Source organism: Mesoplodon mirus, assembly GCF_964341445.2.
Source record: "Mesoplodon mirus genome assembly, chromosome: 13".
NCBI lineage: Eukaryota > Metazoa > Chordata > Mammalia > Artiodactyla > Ziphiidae > Mesoplodon > Mesoplodon mirus.
The window spans coordinates 72928702-72951028 of record NC_138989.1 but is presented as its reverse complement, the minus strand read 5'-3'; the positions used below and the strand labels follow the sequence as shown (position 1 = coordinate 72951028).

At 43.5% G+C, this 22327-nt stretch overlaps 1 protein-coding gene across 1 annotated transcript in view; it reads left to right on the top strand.

Moving 5' to 3' along the window:
* The window catches only part of FECH (ferrochelatase), a 35840-nt gene extending 25057 nt beyond the window's left edge, over nt 1-10783 (top strand). Inside the window, exons 7-11 of the mRNA XM_082641331.1 lie at nt 494-592; nt 3959-4066; nt 4487-4651; nt 8797-8856; nt 9332-10783. Coding sequence (XP_082497457.1) covers nt 494-592; nt 3959-4066; nt 4487-4651; nt 8797-8856; nt 9332-9466 — 567 coding nt within the window. The 3' untranslated portion in view covers nt 9467-10783. The remainder of the gene's footprint in view (nt 1-493; nt 593-3958; nt 4067-4486; nt 4652-8796; nt 8857-9331) is intronic.
* The last annotated feature ends 11544 nt before the right edge of the window (nt 10784-22327 follow it).

The window sequence follows — 22327 nt, the reverse complement described above, 5'->3', positions numbered from 1 at the left end:
AAGGTCGTAAAAATAGAATCATATTTTCTTATTCCTCTGTTATTTCTGTCTAATGTACCTTAATGTGATATGCCTGAAAGCCCAGCTAAGGGAGATTTAGTAAGACCCTATAAGCTGTTTTCCTGCTAGCCGAGCAAACGGGAGGTCTTAAAACAACTTCTCCTTCCCATCTGTGTTTCCCTTCCATCTGGAAGTGTGCCCTGTGCCTCCCAAGGGGAAGCATCCAGAGCGTTCGTTTTCAGTGAGCCATTAGTGAGCTTTAGAAGTTTCCCATCAAATTCCCCAGGCCCCTGAAACCGTTATGAGCCATTTTGATGATGAACCAAAGCAAGAGAGACTGTACAGTTTGCAGTTTTTTTTTACAAAGACAGTTCTGATGTTTGAGGGCTTCTCTGAGAGTTTTGGTGTCGCTCTCATTTAAAAAATATTTTCTTTTCCTTCCATGTCTTTCCTCCCACTCCCTCCTCATCCCCCTTTCTTGGTGTTCCCACAGTGCTTTGCCGACCACATTCTGAAAGAACTGGACCATTTTCCACTTGAGAAGAGACGCGAGGTGGTCATTCTTTTTTCTGCTCACTCACTGCCGATGTCTGTAAGTAAGAACATTCTGCTGGATGAACCAGTGGTAGAGGATTTCGAAACGTGTGACATGGACTCAGCTTCCATTCGGCCTAAGCCCAGGGCAAGGAGGAGCTCTAAAATCTCACACTGAACTTGGTGCTAATTTTAGACTCGTTTCTTGAAGCCTAGTAACAGTTCATTCAGACTATACTATTGTGAATAGACATTGTCTTAATAAGTCCCTTTAAAATGGTAACTTGGAGATACATCCCTACATAAGAATTTTTAATAAGTGGGACAGTTAAAAGGAGACTGCTTTTGCCTGCCCCGTGGAAGGAACTCAGCCTGATGTTTCAGGGTGTTGGATTTAGAGCCCAGCACTCTCAACCCCATTCTTTTGTCCCCACGACTTGGGCTGTTTGAATTCCGGGAAGTGATTCGTTTTTAATTTGCCAAGGCTAGGGAGCACATTTTGGCCAGTGAATATAGAGCGTGTCAAATTATGATCTGGTTGCTCCTGACTTTCTCGTATTACACTGGGTGTTCCTTAAGATACCACATCTGTGCCATCACTGTCGAATTTGTGGAGACAAGCATGATGGGGCTGGTGTATGTATGACATACAGCAGTGCTTGGGATAAGCAGCCAGTTTCATCAGCTTAGAACCAGCATTGTACCCTAAAAACATTGCTTTCAAAGCTGGAGAGGTAGAGAATTACATTTTCTTCGGTGTTATTAAGGTTTTTAACTCCAGGGATCATGGAGTTAATGCAAGTGTCGTGTCTGGGGCCACTCTTCTAATTGGTCTGTGCTGCCACCTGGTGGTCACCAGGGGCAAGCCCTTTGCAGCTTCTCTCTCCTGCATGTCACCTAAGCGGTGCCAGGTTCAGCAGTAGGTAGCTCTGGAGAGAAATTTCTCTCTTCTGGAAGCCTGCCTATTCTCTTTTCTGGTCCCATGCAAATTCTCTTCACATATCCATCCTCTTGCTCCGTCCTTCTCCTTTTTATAACCTTCCTGTGTGTGATGAGGCCGTGTCTGAAGTGCCAGCAGGGAAGCTCTCTAGCCAGGAAAGGAGGAAGCACGTTTTTATACGTGAACGATTCCAGGTGCTGCCTTCTCTCCTCTCGTCTCTCACCTCACTTCCTGTTCTTCCCCTCAGGGACTGAACATGATGCTTCCTTGTTTGTTTATTTATTTATTTTGCTGCCCAGGGTCTTGGGTAAGACTGAGAAATACCATGAAGTCGGGAGGATAAGGATGGGGTAGGGAAGGCAGAGGGATTGTCGAGCAAGAAAACTGTTCTCACAGGCTCTTCTTTTTCCCCTGCATTTGCTTCTAATGACTTTTTCCCCGTAATGACTTTGCGGTACGCGGGCCTCTCACCGTTGTGGCCTCTCCCGTTGCGGAGCACAGGCTCCGGACGCGCAGGCTCAGCGGCCATGGCTCACGGGCCCAGCCGCTCAGCAGCATGTGGGATCTTCCCGGACCGGGGCACGAACCCGTGTCCCCTGCATCGGCAGGTGGACTCTCAACCACTGTGCCACCAGGGAAGCCCTCCCCGTAATGACTTTTTAAAAACGTATTATGTTGAAGTCATTTTAGACTTACAGAGAAGTTGCAAAAATAGTACAGTGTTCCCTTAGCTTCTCCTAATGTTGACATCTCACATAACCAGAGTCCAGCGATCAAAACTAAGGACCGGACGGCGGTACAGTGCTGTTACCTGAAGGCCTTACTCAGATTTCACCACTTCTTCCTCAGTTGTCTCTTTTCTGTTCCAGGATCCAATCCAGGATCTTACATGGCATTTACTTGTCACGTCTCCTCAGGATCCTCCAGTCTGTGATAGTTCCTCAAACTTTCCTTGTCTTTCATGACCTTGATATTTTTGAAGAGTGATTTTAGTAGAATGTTAGTTATTTTGTAGCATGCTCCTCCATTTGGATTTGTCTAGTATTTTCTCATGATTATCAGGAATTCTCATGATTTCTCAGTGTATTATCAGGAAAAAAAAACCCTGGGGTGGTCTGTCCTCGGTGTAGCATATCCAGGGAACACGCTGGCAATATGTCTTACTACTCGTGACGTGATCCCTGGTCATTTGTCTAAGGTGGTATCTTCTGGATTTGTCCATTATAAGGTCACTATTTTTCTCTCTGTGATTACAGATATCTTACGCAAGCTACTTTGAGACGGTGCAAATATCTTGTTGTTCCTCAGACTTTTGCCCACTAATTTTAGCCTCCATCAGTGGATATTTCTGCGCTGTTCTAATGGTGACTTTATATTTCCCTCATTCCTTCTGCATTTATGTTTCTAATGGCAAACTAACTTTTAGTAATATCATGAAAAGGTTCATCATTTTATTTCGACAATGTTTGTTGAACACCTACTATATTCCAGGCAGTCTTCCATCCTCTATCATAAGATGCGGGAATGAACAAAATAGACAAAAGTCTTTGCCTCCAGAGAATGGGGGAAGGGGGACAGATAATAAACATACTACATAAGAAAACAATCTGGAATATTAGGAGGTAGTAAGTGCTATGGGAAGAAATAAAGCAGGATCGGGGGGTTAGGGAGTTAGTACACAACTAAATATTAAAGAAGTAAAAGTAGCTGTTCTGGCTGTGAGTAGCATTTACAGACATTGTGCACAGAGCGTTGCCATGGTCCGCTGTTGTGGGAAGAGTGGGGAAAAGAAACTAGAAGGCACAGGCCACGCTCTTGAGGAGCCTGGAGTCTGAGCCCGCGTGCTGCTTCTTTCTCTTATTCCACTAATGTTTACCTCTGTGTCCACCGGGTCCCCATAGACTCAGTAGTTCTGTACACTGTCCATACAGCACTCTTTCAATTTCATTTCTAAAATCAGGGAGTTCCCTGGTGGCCTAGTGGTTAGGATTCCAGGCTTTTACTGTCGTGGCCTGGGTTCAATCCCTGGTTGGGGAACTGAGATCCCACAAGGTGTGCAGCGCAGCCAAAAATAAAAATAAAATAAAATGAAATAAAGTCAGCCCCTCAGGTGACTACCAAGAGTGAAGGCCCATCCCTTGTTGCCTCTTCCTTCCCAGCTTTTCTGTCTCATTTTCCCTATTTCAGATGGGGGATTGAAGAAACCCATCCTCCATCGTCACACGTTGTCAATCTCCCGTGAATAACATGGACATAGAATTTGACGTGTTCTTAGGGACCTTAGAGATGATTGAGAACAGTGTTCTCCTTTGGCTGATGAAATCGATCCAAGGAAGTTGGGCGTTGAGCTCAGACGTCATGGTCGTTAGCGCAGAAGACAAGGGGTGGCCTCAGGTCCAGGGCTCACGCCACCTCACCGCACAGTCCAAGGCTCTTGGAACCCTTCACGATGTTGGTGACTGAACACCTCTGTCTCTTTTGCAGGTGGTCAACAGAGGAGACCCCTATCCTCAGGAGGTGGGCGCCACTGTCCAGAGAGTCATGGATAAGCTGGGTTACTCCAATCCCTACAGACTGGTTTGGCAGTCCAAGGTAGGTGGCTTCCACACATCTGCAGGCAGTCAGCTCTCTTGAGGATGTGTATTTTAGGGCTTAGTTATAAAGTGATTAGATTTGGCCCTTTCACGTAGGCAGAATGTTCTGTAACCCGACTGCTCCCATGAGCAGAAAGAACTCTGCAAGCAAATAAGATGGAGGGAAAATCAAGTGACTACTGGAATTCCTTGATTCCACTGAAAGAACAGATTATTTTTAATTGTAATCATAGACATTGTTATTTTTTATATTTTGCCCATTTCGAGAAGGATTCAAGCTTAATATAGAAATACCAGAACCCATTAGAGCAAGTGTAAAACGTGGCCCTCCCTCTTACAGGGAGGTGTGTGTATGTCCAGGGCAGTGGGCTGTGGTGAGACGTGGGTCCCTGTGTGCATTCATCCTCCTTTCTCATAGGTTGGCCCGATGCCCTGGCTGGGTCCTCTGACAGACGAGGCCATTAGAGGGCTTTGTGAGAGGGGGAGGAAGAATATCCTTTTGGTTCCGATAGCGTTTACCAGCGATCACATTGAAACGCTGTATGAACTGGACATCGAGTACTCTCAAGTTCTAGCCAGTGAGGTGAGTGTGGTTATTAATCCCATTGTGATTTGTTTTAAAGGGAAACCCTCTCTGCGGTGATCTGATTGTATCGTTCAAAACTATTGTTCAGTGTATATGTTTGCAGGTACTGTGGCCTCAGTGTTGTGAATAATGCTTCATCTGAGCACTGCTCTGAACACATCAACTTAATTGCATGTTTGCAGTGGGAAAGCACTTTTGTGCCTTTGTAAAACTAGGTAGCCCAGGGATCACTGTGGGTAACATCATTTTGTTTAGTTGAGTTACTATACCCCTTGAAAGTAATAAAAACTACATTTCCTTAAGAAAAAAATAATTGTACTTCTCACCAGTTTGGAGGAAAAGAATTTTATTGTTCTATAATTCCTCTTCTTCACCTAATAGTCCCTTTCCTTGGGCCGTTACACTGCTTCTGGTTGGGTTTGGAGGCACGTAGGAGTCATCGCCATTTAAGAGAAGGGCATGGAATGGACACTGGTACAGTATGTGTAACTCCCTTGACCTCTTGTATGCACTCACTTAATTAGCTCTTTGCTCCTATGTTGTGAGCAATCTGATCACTGAAATAACAAATACCATTCTGAGTTGTCTTGTAATGTAAGATGGATGTGATTGTCATTCACACGGAGAGAAACTATTGTTGACCCATCTCAGGGCTTCTGAGGGCCGGCCTGAAACCTGAGTCCACTTCTTAGCATTGTTTCTATGGGAATTGTGGAACCCTTGGGACCCAAGGAGCCCTTCCCTCTCGTCTTCCACCAGACCTCTTGGCCCCGGTCATCCCACGTGTGATGGATGGGGCCCTGGCCTCGAAGGATACTTCACCCTCTCTGGGACCAGGTGGCAGGTGCAAGGAAGGGTGGAGAGTGGGCTGGGGGAGAGCTTCAGCAGCACCCGACCCCACAGGTTTTTGTACGGACGTACTGGTCATCAACCACACTTTGATGAAGGTAGAGGGTGCCTAAGTTACTTGTCAGTAGTTCCGATAAGGAATTTATGGGAAAGTTGTAGTTGGCTAAACTGAGGTCGTAGGGTTGTCTATGGACTTCATTTAACGATGCCTTCGAGGGACTTCCCCAGCCGTCCAGTGGTTAAGACCCTGCACTTCCACTACAGATACAGGCGATCTCTGGTTGGGGAACGAAGATCCCACGTGCCATGAGGCACAGCCAAAACAAAACAAAAAAATGATGCCTTCTGTATCCCAGCAATGACCTTGGCTAATGGTGACCTTGCTAGAAAACTGAAGTGCAAAGGTAGTTCCTACCAGTGTATTTGGAAAACAAATGTTTGTTTGTATTGCATGATAATTCACATTCATTCATATTACCAAACTGAGGTCATTCCTTAGTAATCAAATGGATTATTAGTGACTAATATATTAGCCTATATAGAGAATAAAGAAAACCATCTACTACAATTAATTTCATTATTTTGAAGGGAGGATACACTACATTTAAAACTGTTAACTTTCTCTAAAACGTAGTTTGAAATTTTTGCCTGAAATAGAAATTATTGCTTTTTGATAATAAAAATAATAAAGAACTCATTTCAGAGAAGTATGACATAGAGAGTAGAATTCACTCAGACTCTTACCCCCGAGAGATATGTTAATATTTTGTTAAAAATAAGTCCCCTTTTCCCTCTAAATGTGCGTGTATCTTAATGAAAGTGGTAATTTTCTACACATTTAATAAAAATGGTATTTTATTCACACTGTTTTTGTAACTTTTTTTCTCTTAAAAATGTATTATGTATACATTAAAAGTATATTAGTATACATTTTTTTTACATCTTTATTGGAGTATAATTGCTTTACAATAGTGTGTTAGTTTCTACTGTATAACAAAGTGAATCAGTTGTACATATACATATGTTCCCATATCTCTTCCCTCTTGTGTCTCCCTCCCGCCCACCCTCCCTATCCCACCCCTCTAGGTGGTCACAAAGCACCGAGCTGATCTCCCTGTGCTATGCGGCTGCTTCCCACTATCTATCTACCTTACGTTTGGTAGTGTATATATGTCCATGCCACTCTCTCACTTTGTCACACCTTACCCTTCCCCCTCCCCATATCCTCAAGTCCATTCTCTAGTAGGTCTGTGTCTTTATTCCAGTCTTACCCCTAGGTTCTTTATGACATTTTTTTTCTTAAATTCCATATGTATGTGTTAGCATACGGTATTTGTCTTTCTCTTTCTGACTTACTTCACTCTGTATGACAGACTCTAGGTCTATCCACCTCATTACAAATAACTCAATTTCGTTTCTTTTTATGGCTGAGTAATATTCCATTGTGTATATGTGCCACATCTTCTTTATCCATTCATCCGACGATGGACACTTAGGTTGTTTCCATCTCCGGGCTATTGTAAGTAGAGCTGCAATGAACATTTTGGCACATGACTCTTTTTGAATTAGGGTTTTCTCAGGGTATATGCCCAGTAGTGGGATTGCTGGGTCATATGGTAGTTCTATTTGTAGTTTATTAAGGAACCTCCATACTGTTCTCCATAGTGGCTGTACCAATTCACATTCCCACCAGCAGTGCAAGAGTGTTCCCTTTTCTCCACACCCTCTCCAGCATTTATTGTTTCTAGATTTCTTGATGATGGCCATTCTGACTGGTGTGAGATGATATCTCATTGTAGTTTTGATTTGCATTTCTCTAATGATTAATGATGTTGAGCATTCTTTCATCTGTTTGTTGGCAGTCTGTATATCTTCATTGGAGAAATGCCTATTTAGGTCTTCTGCCCATTTTTGGATTGGGTTGTTTGTTTTTTTGTTATTGAGCTGCATGAGCTGCTTATAAATTTTGGAGATTAATCCTTTGTCAGTTGCTTCATTTGCAAATATTTTCTCCCATTCTGAGGGTTGTCTTTTGGTCTTGTTTATGGTTTCCTTTGCTGTGCAAAAGCTTTGAAGTTTCATTAGGTCCCATTTGTTTATTTTTGTTTTTATTTCCATTTCTCTAGGAGGCATACATTTAAGATGTTTCTAATTTTTTGCTTTCATAAACTGCTCTGTAATAAACATCATTTTTCCGATTATTTTCTTAGAAATAATTCCTAGCAATGGAATGTAAATGTTGATACATATTTTATTGGATTGTCCTACAGAAATACATCCTTTAAGTCTCCAATGAACAGTGTTTGAGAACACTTGGGACTCCCCTGGTGGTCCAGTGGTTAAGACTCCTCACTTCCACTGCAGGGGGCATGGGTTCGATCCCTGCTCAGGAACTAAGATCCTGCATGCCGTGCAGTGTGGCCCGAAAGAAAAAAACAGTGTTTGAGAACACTGACCAACTGGTTATCCTGCTGTTACTTCTCCATGAAGTTTTGGACTATGATCGATCTCTTTTTAAATTGAGAACTATGGGTTTGCTGAATCTCACCATTTTCCACTTTCCAGTCTTCTAACTTAAAAGATAAAGCAACAAAAAAGCCATCAGCATTTCAGAAAGGGAAAGAGAAGATCCTAGCTACCTGAGTAAATAAGAATTAGATATTTCTCAGTTATTTGGGGGATAATTAGCTGGAATCAACTGGATATTTTTGGAAAGTGGAGCAGGGATGGTTGTAAACAATCCTTAGGTTTTTAATTTAGATTTTTCTATGTAAGAATATATTTAAAAACCCAACTCTGCATATTGGATCCAATCTAGTTTCAATATACATTAAATTAATTTACCTCTTTTGGCACTTGGAATCAAAACATGTGTTAAAATTTAAGTCATTAAAGCAACATTCTGCTTAGGTAGAGTCTGTAAAAGTATGCATTAGAAAGGTAGACTAAAAAAAGAATAGTAAGCAGATTTAATTACTTGAGTATTCTATCAGATACAAACCTCAAAAATGGTTTGGAAACAAAGCACCCATGGGAAGGTAATGGGATGAGGGAAGGAATAGAAATTGAAGAGCAATTTTATGATAAAGGGGTGAAAATCAGCATCTGTGTCTGGTCCCGGGGCTGTTTTTCATTTCTGGGTAGTCTGGGAACACTCTGGTACTAAGACTTTGAGTTGTGTTCGTGTATGTGTGTTTATTTATTTATTTTATTTTTTGTAGCAGTTTCTTTAAAAAAAAAAAGGAAAATAAAACATGTATGTGTTTTTCCTCCCTTTTCTCATTTGATTTCAGTGTGGGGTTGAAAACATCAGAAGAGCAGAGTCTCTTAATGGAAATCCACTGTTCTCGAAGGTATCTCTAGTGTTACAACCATTTTAGTAGAACATGTCGAAGAGCAGTCCTCTGAGAAACTCTTACAGAATATTGGTTTTCTCACATATTAGAACATTTTGAGTTCCAATTAATTACAAAAATAAAATCGAATTCCTTATGCTCCCGCTCTTTTCTCCTTTAGAGAGCCCCCGTTTTCTTATTTCTACCCACCTAGCACTATGTCTAATTAAAAATCTGCCTTTCAGAGACAAGATTCAGCAGGTGGGGTGAGAGGATTTCCTTTTCTAAAACCTGTATCTGAAACTTTTCTCTAAGCTGAGAATTCTTAAGAAAGGAAGACATTATAGAATTGGGTTCAAAGGTTTCAATAGGTTTTGAATGAAAAGAAACCTCATGCCACAGTGCTCCTCTGGGGAGATGGGCCAGGGGAGGTGTGGGAAGCAGCGGCCGCTCTGCTGCTGATGGGTCTCTCCTTCTTGTTGTCTGTCTCCAGGCCCTGGCCGACTTGGTGCACTCACACATCCAGTCCAACGAGCGCTGCTCCACGCAGCTGACCCTGAGCTGCCCGCTCTGCGTGAATCCCATCTGCAGGGAGACCAAGTTCTTCTTCAGCAGCCAGCAGCTGTGACCCTGCCAGAGCACCACTGGGATTTGGCAGGTGCCCAGCCTCCAGACGCCTCCGAGGTGGAGGAGGATGTATTTAGCGTTAGGGAGGGAGTTACATTGGTGTGGGCGTAGCCTTTGGCCACAAATTGTGTACCTTCTTGAGGAATGGACTCTGAAATCCTTATTGAGGGGTATTTTTATAGACCAAATCAGTAAGCGTTTATAGTTCCCCTCTCCGGGTTAAAGTTACTAGTTTGGAATGTCCACTAGGCTATTTTAAAAATGAGTTTTAAAAGTTTATCTTATGAGATGCACACGTATTTTCAATACCGATTTTGGTTTTATTGCCCCAAAAAACCCCTGCAGGGGTACAGAGAGTGCCCTCTGTGGGCTGTCAGAGTGAGTGAGGTCTGTTTACAATCTCATACTTGTTTTTTAAAGTGAACATAGTTGAGTAAATTAAATATAATATGAAAAAAGAAGGGGTACCTAATCTTCCCCTCAGCCCGCGGGTTACAGGATGCTGGTCCGGTGATGTGGTTCCTACAGTGGCTGCTCTTGCCAGTGACGTCACTATTAATCGGTCATTTTGGTCCTTGTGTGTGAATCTCAGTCTCCTCACCATGAAACCGAATCAAGTGTAGGTTCCAAAAGTGCTTTGAGATTCCCCAGGCACACAGGGCTGATAAACGTGTAGCAATCCTGCATCATGCCCACCTTGGTGGGAATCGTTGGTGCCACAGGAGAGGGGGGCTGGAAATGCTAATGAAGGGCTTCATGTCCAGAGCTCCTCTCAGGACCTCGTGGACCTTTCCATTGAGCATCTTCTTCATCTTGGTTGAATGTCCCCTTTCCGCATATTTGTTTGAAGATTTATTTTATAAAGTCAACTATGTGTGGTAACCTCAAATTCTTAATTTACAATTTTTATTATAAAAATTATATAACCATGCTATAGGAAATTTAAAAAATAGAGAAAAGGAAAATAACCACTCTAATGCAACAAGTATTATTCGTATTATTGTATTTCATGTTAGTCTTTTCCTGTGGATATTTTAGATGCCATTGTAACCTTGAATTTGTGAGTGAAAAGTTGTCCTAAATTGTAAAAATAATGTAGGATCAGAGTCAGATCTTCTATACCTGGATTTATATGGATTTTAAAAATCTCTGATGGATCCATCGTGAATTTGTAATAATTACTTTCTCTTTCCTTTAAGCCTTATAACTTTGTTCTTTGAAAGTGCATTTCTTTTTTTTTAAGCCAGTGAAAGTATTAGTGGAGTCATAGATCTTCTATATTCAGTATTTACTATATTAATAAATATGACATCATTAAGGTTTTAACCAGTCTGATTCATTCTCTCTGTTAAATCAAAAGTAATCCAAATTCATTACTAATCAAAATTATTAAATAAGAGGAATTTACTTTGTAGTACAAGAAAAGAAACATGCCATCCACGTTAGTTAATAGTTTTCCCACAATGATAACAGCTCTGAAATTTGAGTAGCATCTACACTTTTTTTTTTTTCCAAATTGGCTTTCCTTTTAGTAGATTGTGTTTCCAGAAGAGGGTACAAGGCATAGACAGTTGTTTAGAATTTTCCTCTTCTGTTTCCACCCACTTTAGGGGGACTAGGTTCAAGGTAGGCTTTGAGTGACCTTGGCGGGATGGGGTAAGGAGCCACTCGTGTGTTAGCCAGCAGGCAGAGTTTAAAGCTGGCGGCCATAAGAAAGAACTGACACCTGTGTGTGTACGCGTGCGCTGGTGTGTAAGCCTAGAGCCCTTGACTGCACCCTTGGTACTGCATCTCTAAGCTCTCAACCCAGCCTATAAAACCCCTTCTGTTGGATCCTGAAGATGGCCCAGGAACACGCTTCCCAACATTGGGTGGAAATGGGAAATACATTGAGATGTTGCAAGCTGGAAAAAGAAAATTCTGAGTTGACCCCAAAACTAGTGTCCTAAATTAAGATCGTTCAGCTTCTCCATCTTAATATGGGAATCCTCAGAGAAAGACAAAAGCTAATCTTTTCTTTCCTTATTTCTAAAAATTATAAAATTAAAAACATTTCATCAAGGTTGTACCCCAGACTTTGTAAATATCATTCCTAGGAGTGTTGTTCTAATTGCCTAATAATTGAGATTCCATTGTAAAAAACCCCTTCAGTAACTTCTCCCAGTCCAGGTGGCTTTCTGTGACATTCAGCTTTCTTTTTATAGAAGCTAGCATCATAAGGTTTCAGGGAACGTACCTCAAATGAATTAAGCCTGAATATCGGATGGCTCAAGAAACCTGAATTCTGCTTAAATCATTGCCAGTTGAAATATTTAATCATGTCATAATTATATTGAAGTTTTGTGTGCTTGCTTTCTAACATCCCTGGTTAATTCAAACAGTGGCACCTGAAAACTTGATCTTTTTTTTTTTTTTTGGCTAGATTTCTTCCAGCTGGACAGTTGTGTGGTATGACTATTATCTAATCTTTGCCTTAAAAGGCATGCTTCTTTTCACAACACACTTATTTTGGAAAGTATAAAGTGTGCCAAGCTATAAGGCACCGAGGTGAGTGGTGGATACCAGTGGGCACTCAAGAGAAAGAAGCTGATGCTGTCAGTATTCGCTGAATGGCACCAATATGACAAGCAACAGCAGTGGGCGCCCTTTAGTGGCACCGTGGCTCCCAGCGTGAGACGGGTCTTAGGAGGGCTCTGGGGAGTGGGTGACCTCCAGAGAACACATTCACAATCTAGGCTCCCAGGAGAGGAAGAAGTGCTTCTGCTTTTGCTGTGGGAATCTTATTAAGCCTTTCTACAGGGAAGAGGAAGTGGAAAACAAATGCACCCGTGATAATCAGTTTCTTACAATACACTCTGATAGTGTCGGCTTAGTCGTTTTTAGCTGAAATCATTAGCTTCCATTTTTAGCATTAACAGCTCCTGGCTAAATTAGTCTACAGTAAGCCATTAGGAGGGATGTTGGAATTAAAAACATTTTTGGAAAAAAGCCTGGTTTGAAGCTGTGTTATAAGCCCTTGGGCAGGAGTCGGCCGGGTCCTGTTTCTGGTTGTCTGACAGCTGTCACTCTGATGTTCCAGGTGCGCTATCAGCAGCCTCTTCCTGAAATGAAATCACGCAGTCCGGCTTTTTTCCTTCCACTCTCCCCAAGGGGTTGAAGCTTTACTTTCCTGACATATTAAGAAATAATAGATTTTACCCTGAGAATTCACGAGGTATTTTTACCTTTTCCTTATTTAAAAAAAAATTATATACATGAGATGGGATTAACTGCACAGGCATACAAGCAGGGGCTTGCTGGCCCATTGTTAAAATTTCAGGTTGTTACACATAGCAGTCATTAAAAGTGTTATATCTTACAGTTTAATTATATTTTAAAAAGTAACAGATACTCAAAAATCATTTCCCTATTATTTTACTATACTTTATCATCTTTATTCTAGAGGTTATTTATGTTTATGATACCTATATGGTGAAAGTACTATATAATGATGATGAGCTACTGTAGGTCTCCAGCTTTGTTCAGTGACCGTGTTGGTAGCTTGAAATTGGCTACAGTAGGGCTATTTACATTTGGAAATCAGCAAAGACTACAACTTAGGGCTTCCTTGATTGTTTTGTTGATTACCTAGACTTAAAGTGGTGGAAAAAATGTTCATACATATTAAAAGTTGTCATGTCTCTAGCCATTACATCGTGAATAGCACAAAAATTTGAGGAAATATCCTCCCATTATGTGAAAACTAATAGCCGATTTATACAAGTGAAGTTTTGATATACAAAGTTGTTTTACATTTGTATTACTCATTAATGTAAATAAAAACATCAGCATTCATGTCAGAACTATATAGGTTGGCTACAGATGCAGGAGCTTGATAAAAGTCAACAAAAGCATTCTTTGAGAATTAATTGATTATATGGAATTTACAGTAAAGAGAATTATGTATTTTATTATTACTTGTAAATTGTGCATCCTGTATCTTTTATACTGGTAAAAGTTATAATAAACATACACACCTGTATGTATAGATTGTTTTTTCAGAGAGCTGGTTGCTGACCATTTACCAAAACACTCCTGCCTCAAACGGAACTTTTCTGGGATGATGGACGTGGCCTATGTGGATCGCATACTTGCATTGTTCCCAGATTCATTACATAGAGAGAGGTAGCTCGCTCTGTAGATCGCTGTCTCTTTAGAATGGAAGCTACCCCATGGTTACTAGAAATTTTAATCTTTTTAGTAAGATGCCAGTTGTGTCCAACAAAATCCCATGGGCCTGTTGTACTAACAGGGGCCCTGAGAAGCGAAGGTTTGCTTATATTTGATAAACATCCTTATAGACAGAATCTTTGTACGTATTCTCAGTCATTTCCGCAGGAAATATCCCTTAGAAGTGGGTTTTCTGGATCAAAGGATGTTTATGCAGATTTTTAAAAGAGGATTAAATGAGATCACATGCATAATGTATTTAGTAAGGTGCAGTGTTTGTGTGGTGTGTGTGTGTGTTAAAGGCCCAATAAATGGTAGCTATTATTGACTTGTGTTACTCCCTTGATTAGCAGACGATGGCTGTCTTGTTCTCAGTGTGACTTTTATTCTAGGAGGTGGAATTTTACTGTGTTGTTTTTTCATGAAGATGTGACGGCAGAACGAATGTTATCCTCAAAGTTCAGAGCACTCACAGAGCCTCCAGGAATCAGGGATCAATTCTCTAGTCCTGCCTTTTATGTTCCTTGTTGCATTTACTTTGGGTCACTTGCCCCGAGAAGGTCACAGGTAGAGAGAGGAGAGACAGACTCTAAAGCTGTCGATCCTTCTTCATCAGTAACTTCGCAAACAGTTTGAATGTTGGGAGAAAGTTGAGTTTCAGGTTTAAACAACTTGGGGGATTATGTGTGGATTTCACTTACCCTTTACGGGTCTGCAGGTACCTGAGCGTTGCCTGTGTGTGTCCTGCCTGCCAGCCTGTCCCCGTGTGGCTCTCAGAGGGCAGAACCATCCATCAAAGCCGGGCCGGCCTCCAACTCAGGTAACCACTGCACTTACACAGTTGTCCCTTTAAGAAAGGTCAGCGGGGAATGTGTTCCTTCCTGTTTCTGCGCTTCTGAAGGTTTTCGTGTCCATGCTAACCCACGGCGGGTCTGGGCCAAGGCCAAGTTGCCCATCAATATTGTAAAGTAGCAGCGTTATAAAATGTATGGAAGACGCACGAAGGACAGTTCCCTGAAGTGACCAGCCTGCTGAGAGGGGATATTGGATGAGAGGGGATTTCCACTTGGAAACAGTGTGCCATCAAGTGCCCAGCTGGGGAGACCCTTTATACTCGCGGGCTCGGAGCTTGGGGAAGAAGGAAATCTGACCTGGTTTCAAACCCCACCTACAACCGTTAATTTATTTGGTTATCTATTAACAGTCTCCTGGCAGCTTACTTTTATGTTTAAAATTAAGTGCTTGATTGATTATTTTCTGGAACAGCGATGGGCTGTTGTTCTATACATAAACCAACCCATTAGTGGGCTCTCTCATTACGGATCTCTTTCCTTCTTTCTTGGTTCATTTTATGTGTGTGTGTGTGTGTGTGTGTGTGTGTGTGTGTGCGTGTGTGTGTGCGTGCGTGCACCTGAAGGTTGGGAGAGCTGGAGGAAAGGAGTCTTTGTTCTGAAAGTGGAGGAAAGCTGGGCTTGTATATATTCCCCAAACTACACATCCACAAGGATTTTCCAGAGTCTAAGGATTAATTCTCAGCATGATTCACAGGTACAGGCAGAGTCCCAGAGAATCTGTTATTATGCTGATTTCATTTTATCAAAAAATCTTAGCATAAGCTCTTATTTTTAAAAACCTCTACTCTCCTTTTATCTGCTTTTGGAGGCATCTTCAAATATTTCTGTCTTTCTAAGATTTGCGTCTGATGATTGGGACTCTATTATTAATTTAAATTGGGTTTATTAAGTATTAAATAGGTACTTAAAAATATCTGTAAGGAAGAACCTGCTGACTCTTGTGCTCGGGCAGGTTTCTCGTGGTCTGGCTGCTTACTGGTCTCTCAGCCCTTGCGGTGGACAGGGGTGGCCTACACTGGCCTGACCTCCCAGGATGTTCATCTCTGGCCGTCAGAACAGTGCTGTTCCAGGCTCTTCGGAGCAGCACATACAAAGCAGGAACTGACCTGTGTTCTACCTGAAAAAGGTTGGGAAATGCTGGAAAGAAGTGTCAGGGATGACAATCAAATGCACCTCTGTGTCCACAGTACCGTGTAAGAAGTAAACTGTGTTGTTCTTTTTCTAAGCTGCCCTCATTTGGGGTAGATGGTCCTTCCGATTTATAGTTGAGAAGAATAGGTACAGGGACGGATGATCCAGTCCATCAGCCCTACCTGCTGGTTTGCCTGTCATCTTAGAAGATCCATCTTAGAAGGAAGTCCAGCTCCCTTCATCTCACAACCCGAGGGTTCATCGTGAATAAACAAGCAATCTGTACCGTGGACCATACTTTAAGTAAGAAGCGTGTCCCTAAGATTTCTATGGAAGTGGGTTTTGTAAATCTAATTACACTTTTCTTTTCTTTCCTTTTTTTTTTTTTTTTTTTGGCCATGCTGTGCGGCTTGTGGGATCTTAGTTCCCCGACCAGGGATGGAATCTGTGCCCCCTGAAATAGAATCGCGGAGTCCTGACCACTGGACCGCCAGGGAATTTCCTAAATCTAATTACATTTAACATGTATTTGGGAGGCAAAGGAATCTAAAGGGAAACATCAACAAAGTAAAGAATGTTTCTCTAACACACTCTCACCTCGGCTAATTTGTAAATCTGGGTTTTGGACTCAGGCTAGAACCTGTCTGGGGTCAGTTGCCAAGTCTTCCTGAGAAAGAAACTGGGCTCCATTAGGCAAAAAGTAGATGGAATAATAGTCCAAAAAACCATTATTAGAAGCTGTATAATGGTAAAGGGCATGAGGATGGCACGTTGGTGTCTGGGCTGGGGGGTGGTGTTAATTTACCAGGTGGCCTTTCCGTTCTCATCCCTCCTGCAAGAATAGAAATTTCAGTTTGACAGGACCTGCTGCTTTGGCCTCAGAAGCCTAAGTAACTAACTTACTCTGGCTTAATGAGAAGGGCTAGGATGCAGCACACAGATAGGGTCGGCTCCCTCTGGCTCCACAAGTCCTAAAAATGCACACAACTTTTCCGAGAGGAAATCCTTATTCCATGTCATCTCAGTTCGCGAGGGCTGCTGTAACAAGGTACCTCAAACTCAGTGGCTTAAAAATCCCAGAAATTTATTCTGTCTCTGTTTGGAAAGCAAGTCCAAGGTGCTGGCATGGCTATGCTCCCCACAAAGGCTCTAGGGAGGACCTTTCCTTGGCTTTTCCAGCTTCTGGTGGCGCCAGGTGTTCCTTGGCTTGTGGCTGCATCACTTCAATCTCTGCCTCCATCTTCCCATGGCTTCTCCTCAGTGTCTGCATCTTCTCTGTCATCTCAGACAAGAGGATGTATCGTTGGATTTAGAGCCCACCAGGATAGTCCAGGGTGATCTCACCTTAAGATCCTTCATTACATCTGCAGGGACTCTTTTTCCAAAAGAGGTCACATCCTAGGTCCTGTGGGTTAAGCCACAGACACGTGTTTTAGGGAGATCCCTTTCAACCCCCTGGAGCCCCCGTCTTGCCTTTCCCAGAAGCCATTCCCACACATGCCTCAGGATCTGGGATGCTCCCATCTCCAGCTTTATGGTCAGAGCATAGAAATGGGGTCTCAGGGCTGAGGTGGGTGGATACAAGCACAAGCCTGGATTCCAACAGGACCTGGAACCCAGCCCTGGCTCCCCATGTACCAGACATGAGACCTGAGTAATCAAACCTCTCAGGATGCTGGTTCCTCATCTCTAGGATAAGAGTAATATCTACTAGCAGCTTGTTGTAAAGAAAAACCGAGATGACAGGTAAAAAGCAAATGCTGTGGACCAGAGTGATCACTCACTATGGTAGCCATTGTTATGGGCTGGGAATGGAGGAACCTGGGTGCTTCCATCTTGCCTGGTCCCAGTTAGCCACGAGACCTCTGGTGGGTCCTGCCCTCTCTGAGTATCAATGAAACAGATAAAGAGGCAGTGCTCTGACAAAGTGATGCCTAGCCCTTTCCAGCCACAGTGGCCTCGAACCCTCAACCAGGCAGAAACTACCGAGGAGTGCTCCGAGGCTCTGGCAACTCTCAATTTTGACCAGCTTTAGTAGAGTTCCTATATACTCTTAGACTGGGCTTCCAAAATAGTATGGGGGATTTTGCAGCCCATTTAAAAATAATGTTTGCTGCTCAGTTACCCTTTGGGAAATGGTTTTGGTGGGTTGTACTTCGCTTCCTGAGAAGGAAGCAGGTTATGGGATTCCTGAGTTAAAAAATAGGGTTAGAGAACCAGCTCTTTGGTCCATTCTCCCGTGTTGAGGTACGATTGTCCAGAAACAGAGGAATCATGACAGATTAGAGGTTGTCCTGGCACCTGAGCAGAGCCTGTGCTGAGCAGGCCCTAGGAAGGCACAAGTGCGATTTGAATTTACAGATGAAGAAATCGAAGCTCAGAGAGGTGAGGTGACCTGGTCAAGGTCACACAGAGCTGGTCTTCAACTCTCAGACCAGCATTCTTTCTTTCTAGGGTTCTTATTTCATCCACAATGACTTTTAGGTCCCACTGTTCAGGACACATTTTTATTCAACGCAGTTGTGCTCCTGTTCAGATATCATTAAAAATTTAGTCACCCCTCCCAGGGAAATGACCATCTGATGTGAAGTTAAAAGGAAAAGAGGAGGCTGTATGAGATAGAGCAGAGAGAAAAATCTTCCAAACGGAAGGTCTGCGATGAGGATCTGGATGATCCTATATAATGTTTCCATTTCACTATAGAAGAAGACCATTTTATTTGCAAACCAAATCTTTATTTAAAACGATAAGGCACATCTATGTTTTTCTCCCCATGGTCTAGTCTCTGAACAGAACTTTAGCTCATACAAGGTTATTGGGCAAAGTTCTCAAGATCTACTCATCAGCTTCCCAGCACCAGCATCTTCTCTGGCTAAGCTAGATATACTTTGGTGTATATTTTTTAAAGAAATAAAACTGCTATAGTAATAAACAATGAGAGCACCGCCTGTTCAGCTCCTGAACTATTTGAATTGTATTTCTCATCAATTCAGAAATTAGTCTGACCTTTGCCCAGGGGCATGTGTGCCAGGTATTAAGGGCTGATGAGGGACAATCTGTGTGGTATGGGAGGTGACATCTGTTCTGCAGAACATGACCTGCTTTGTGGGGCTAACCTTTCACTTATCTGACACGTCCTTGTCTTTCTTATTGGCTGTTTGATCCACTGCCTCTCAGCCTGTTTCTGAGGATGGTTCTGGTGGCCAAGGAGAAAGCCCTTGGCCTTTGATGGGCCTCACACAACTGTCCACGGCAGGCTTTGCTGCTGGGCAAAACTTCAGAAAGGAAAATGCTTGATTTTCGAATGGTGGTGGCGTATTGACCAGCATGTGTGTGTGTGTATGTATGTGGATGTGGGGGGGAGGAGGGGAGGAAACCAATTTATAAATCCCATCTTACAAATCCTTCCATTTTGAGCAGGTTGTAAACTCATTTCTTTGCTCTTCTCAAGCTTTGGTTTATGTGTTGGGATCATGGGGTTTGTGTCCCTTCTCTGGTCTAAGTTTGGGTTTAGCAGGATGCTCCATAAAAATGTTTGGTAATTTGCATGCTCTGGGCTGATTGAGTTGCATTCTTCGTATGACCATTTTTAGATGGATTGTCGCTGTGGGCCTCTGTCTTTTTGTTTTCTGGGGTTCAGAGGTTACATCAAAAACCTCCCTGCCTGCTGCCTGATGTGACCTTTGAACTCCAAAGGGCACAAGATCATGAGGCCATAAAATCAGGCACAGACACTAAAGGTGTCATTCTGATTGTCCTCCAAGGACAGGAGTTTAGGGCTGGATCACATGATTCCGGGTGGAGGAAATACTGAGAGAGCAAAAAAGCAGGGAGCACTGCGCATCTGAATCTCGATCCACGGCCAGGAAGGATGTGAGGGAGCCTCGGGGGAGGGACATTACGCCAATTGCTAAAAATGTCAGCTGCATCTTTCTCAGCCGTTTCTGGAAGGACAGTCCCGAGAGTATGCAGCGTCCCCAATCCGAGCCTGCTGGGTGGAAGATGTTATTTTTTAATTCATCTTAACCAGGCTCACTTTTCTGTGTGCTGCCTGCCCTGGCCAGCAGGAAGGCGGCAGGAAGTTATCAGGAGAGGGTCTCTGTGCTGACATTCAGTGTTCAAGCTCTCAGGAAGGACAGCAAACCAAGGCTGAAATCTGAGAGCTGCTGCCTGCCCGGCATGGAAAGAAGACTTCTATATTAGCCGCTGTTTTTTTTAAAAGGGGAAGAAGCCCTGGCTCAGTGTCCAACCTCCCCAGAGTCTGTCATTACAAAGGGGAAAAATCTATTTGGAATAATGATAAAGGTCTCCTTGTGGCTGGCTAGCATTTCAGGGCAAACCAAAACAAACATGCAAGGGAAACGCAGTGGAGCCCTGCGGGGCCCAGGTGGAAAGTGAGGGTTCAGGCTCCTTGACACCAAATAAATTATCCAGAATATTCTAAAATCATAAATGGGCTGCTACTGATTTATGCTGAGGTTTCCAAGATCTTTCAAAAATGCACACGAGGAGGGTTTCCACTCCACAGCAGCCTGGGAAGTGTTCACAGCAGCAGGAAGGACCAGAGCCCGGCCCGGCTCGAGACCTGCGGCTGCAGATAAGATGCCGAGGTGGGAAAAAGCCTGTAAACGGGACCAGAAGTGGGTGAGGGGTGTCCTTGGAGAGAGGTCAGGGTCCACTCTGGATTGCACAGAGGGGGGGACACTGAGCCCCATGACGAAGGTGACCCCGAGATATCTGTCCCCAGATGTTGTTCTCACGCCCAAACCGAGTGGAGGGAAGGGACTTTTTTTTTTTTTTTTTGCGGTACACGGGCCTCTCACTGTTGTGGCCTCTCCCGCTGCAGAGCACAGGCTCCGGACGCGCAGGCTCAGCGGCCATGGCTCACAGGCCCAGCCGCTCCGCGGCATGTGGGATCTTCCCGGACCAGGGCACGAACCCGTGTCCCCTGCATTGGCAGGCGGACTCTCAACCACTGCGCCACCAGGGAAGCCCTGCAAGCATGCCTTTGATATGCAAACCAGCCAATCCCCAAGTCCATACACCACACCCACCTCCTTTCATCAGGCTCCGCAGTCTAGGACATTATCCTCTGGTCCTAAATCACCCCAGGGCTGGGTACCAGAGAAGTGGGGACCATCTCTCTATAGCTCAGAGCCTGTGGAAGTTCTTCAAACTATCCAATGCCAAGCTTGCTCCACTGCTCACCCTGCCTCCCCCATTCCTCCCCATGAAAACCACCATAAAGGACTTCCTTGGTGGCGCGGCGGTTAAGAATCTACCTGTCAATGCAGGGGACACAGGTTCGAGCCCTGGTCGGGAAGATTCCACATGCCACAGACCAACTAAGCCCATGCGCCACAACTACTGAGCCCACGTGCCACAACTACTGAAGGCTGCACGCGCCTAGAGCCCGTGCTCTGCAACAAAGAATATCCCCTGCTCGCTGCAACTAGAGAAAGCCTGCGCACAGCAACGAAGACCCAACACAGCCAAAAATAAACAAATAAAATAAATAAGTTTATAAAAAAAAAAGAAAACAGAAAACCGCCATAAAGACACTTGCCCTTGCTTTCTCCTTGCTTCTTCTGCCTCCTGACTGACCCTGGCGCTTCCCTGTGTGGCCCTGCTATGGCATGGTGTGGTGTGGCATGGTGCACACCCTCCCCTTGGGAATTATAAGGATCAAACTATCTTTTCTTTTTCATGTTTGTATTCATCCATATAACAACCATGCAGAGCATCTTATGTAACACTTTTAGCATCCCAGAAATTTCCTTTGTACCCTTTGAAAGTCAATACCCACCCACCCAGAGGTAAACCCCTATTCTGACTTCTATACGTTTTAGATGTTCTTGAAACTCATATCAATGGAACTCTTTTGCATCTGTCTTCTGACACTCATCGTTATCTCCAAGATTCATCCATGTCATTGCATGTATTTGTAGCTTGTTCTCTTTTTATTGCTGTGTAGTATTCCACTGCTTCAAGATGGAATCTATAGGACTTGCTGATGGGTGTCAGAAACTGTCTTTTAGGGACAGTTATCTCATGATCTGTTAGCCTCACTCAACCTGAATTAAAACCAAAATCCCTGGTACATTTGAAAACACCCCAGCACCTGGCACAGTGCCTGTCACAGAGAAGTTGAGTGATAAATATTTGTTGAATTGAATGGGTTGACTTGGATGGATGCATGGATGGATGAGCAGACCCTTGAGAATTTAGCGGGGACATGGCTGTGACGTTATATGCTTGATCCAGCCCTGGGTGATGGATGCCTGCGCTGCTTCTCGCGTGGTCCCTTCCTCTGTCATAAGAGGAGCCATAGATAATTACAGTGGAAAAACAGAATGGAGGGACCATGTGGCTCCCTGGAAAACAGCAATCAGACTGAAGACCAAGGGCAGAAGAAAAGATGTGAATTCAGTGTCCGTGATCTTGTGGGAGCCCTTCTCGGTGTTTGTAAATAGAAGTGATGAATGAGCATGTTCTGACATTTATGTCACTGTGCCGAGCTTTCTGTCCCCTTCTCCTCACATTCTCTCTCCAGGATAAAAGATGCTCGACACCAGAGGACTGTTTTCCCTTCCGGTCAAAACTGGGGAAACTGACAAACTCAATTCTGCTTCATTAGAGCCCTGGGTGAATTATGGGAAGTGGAGGGC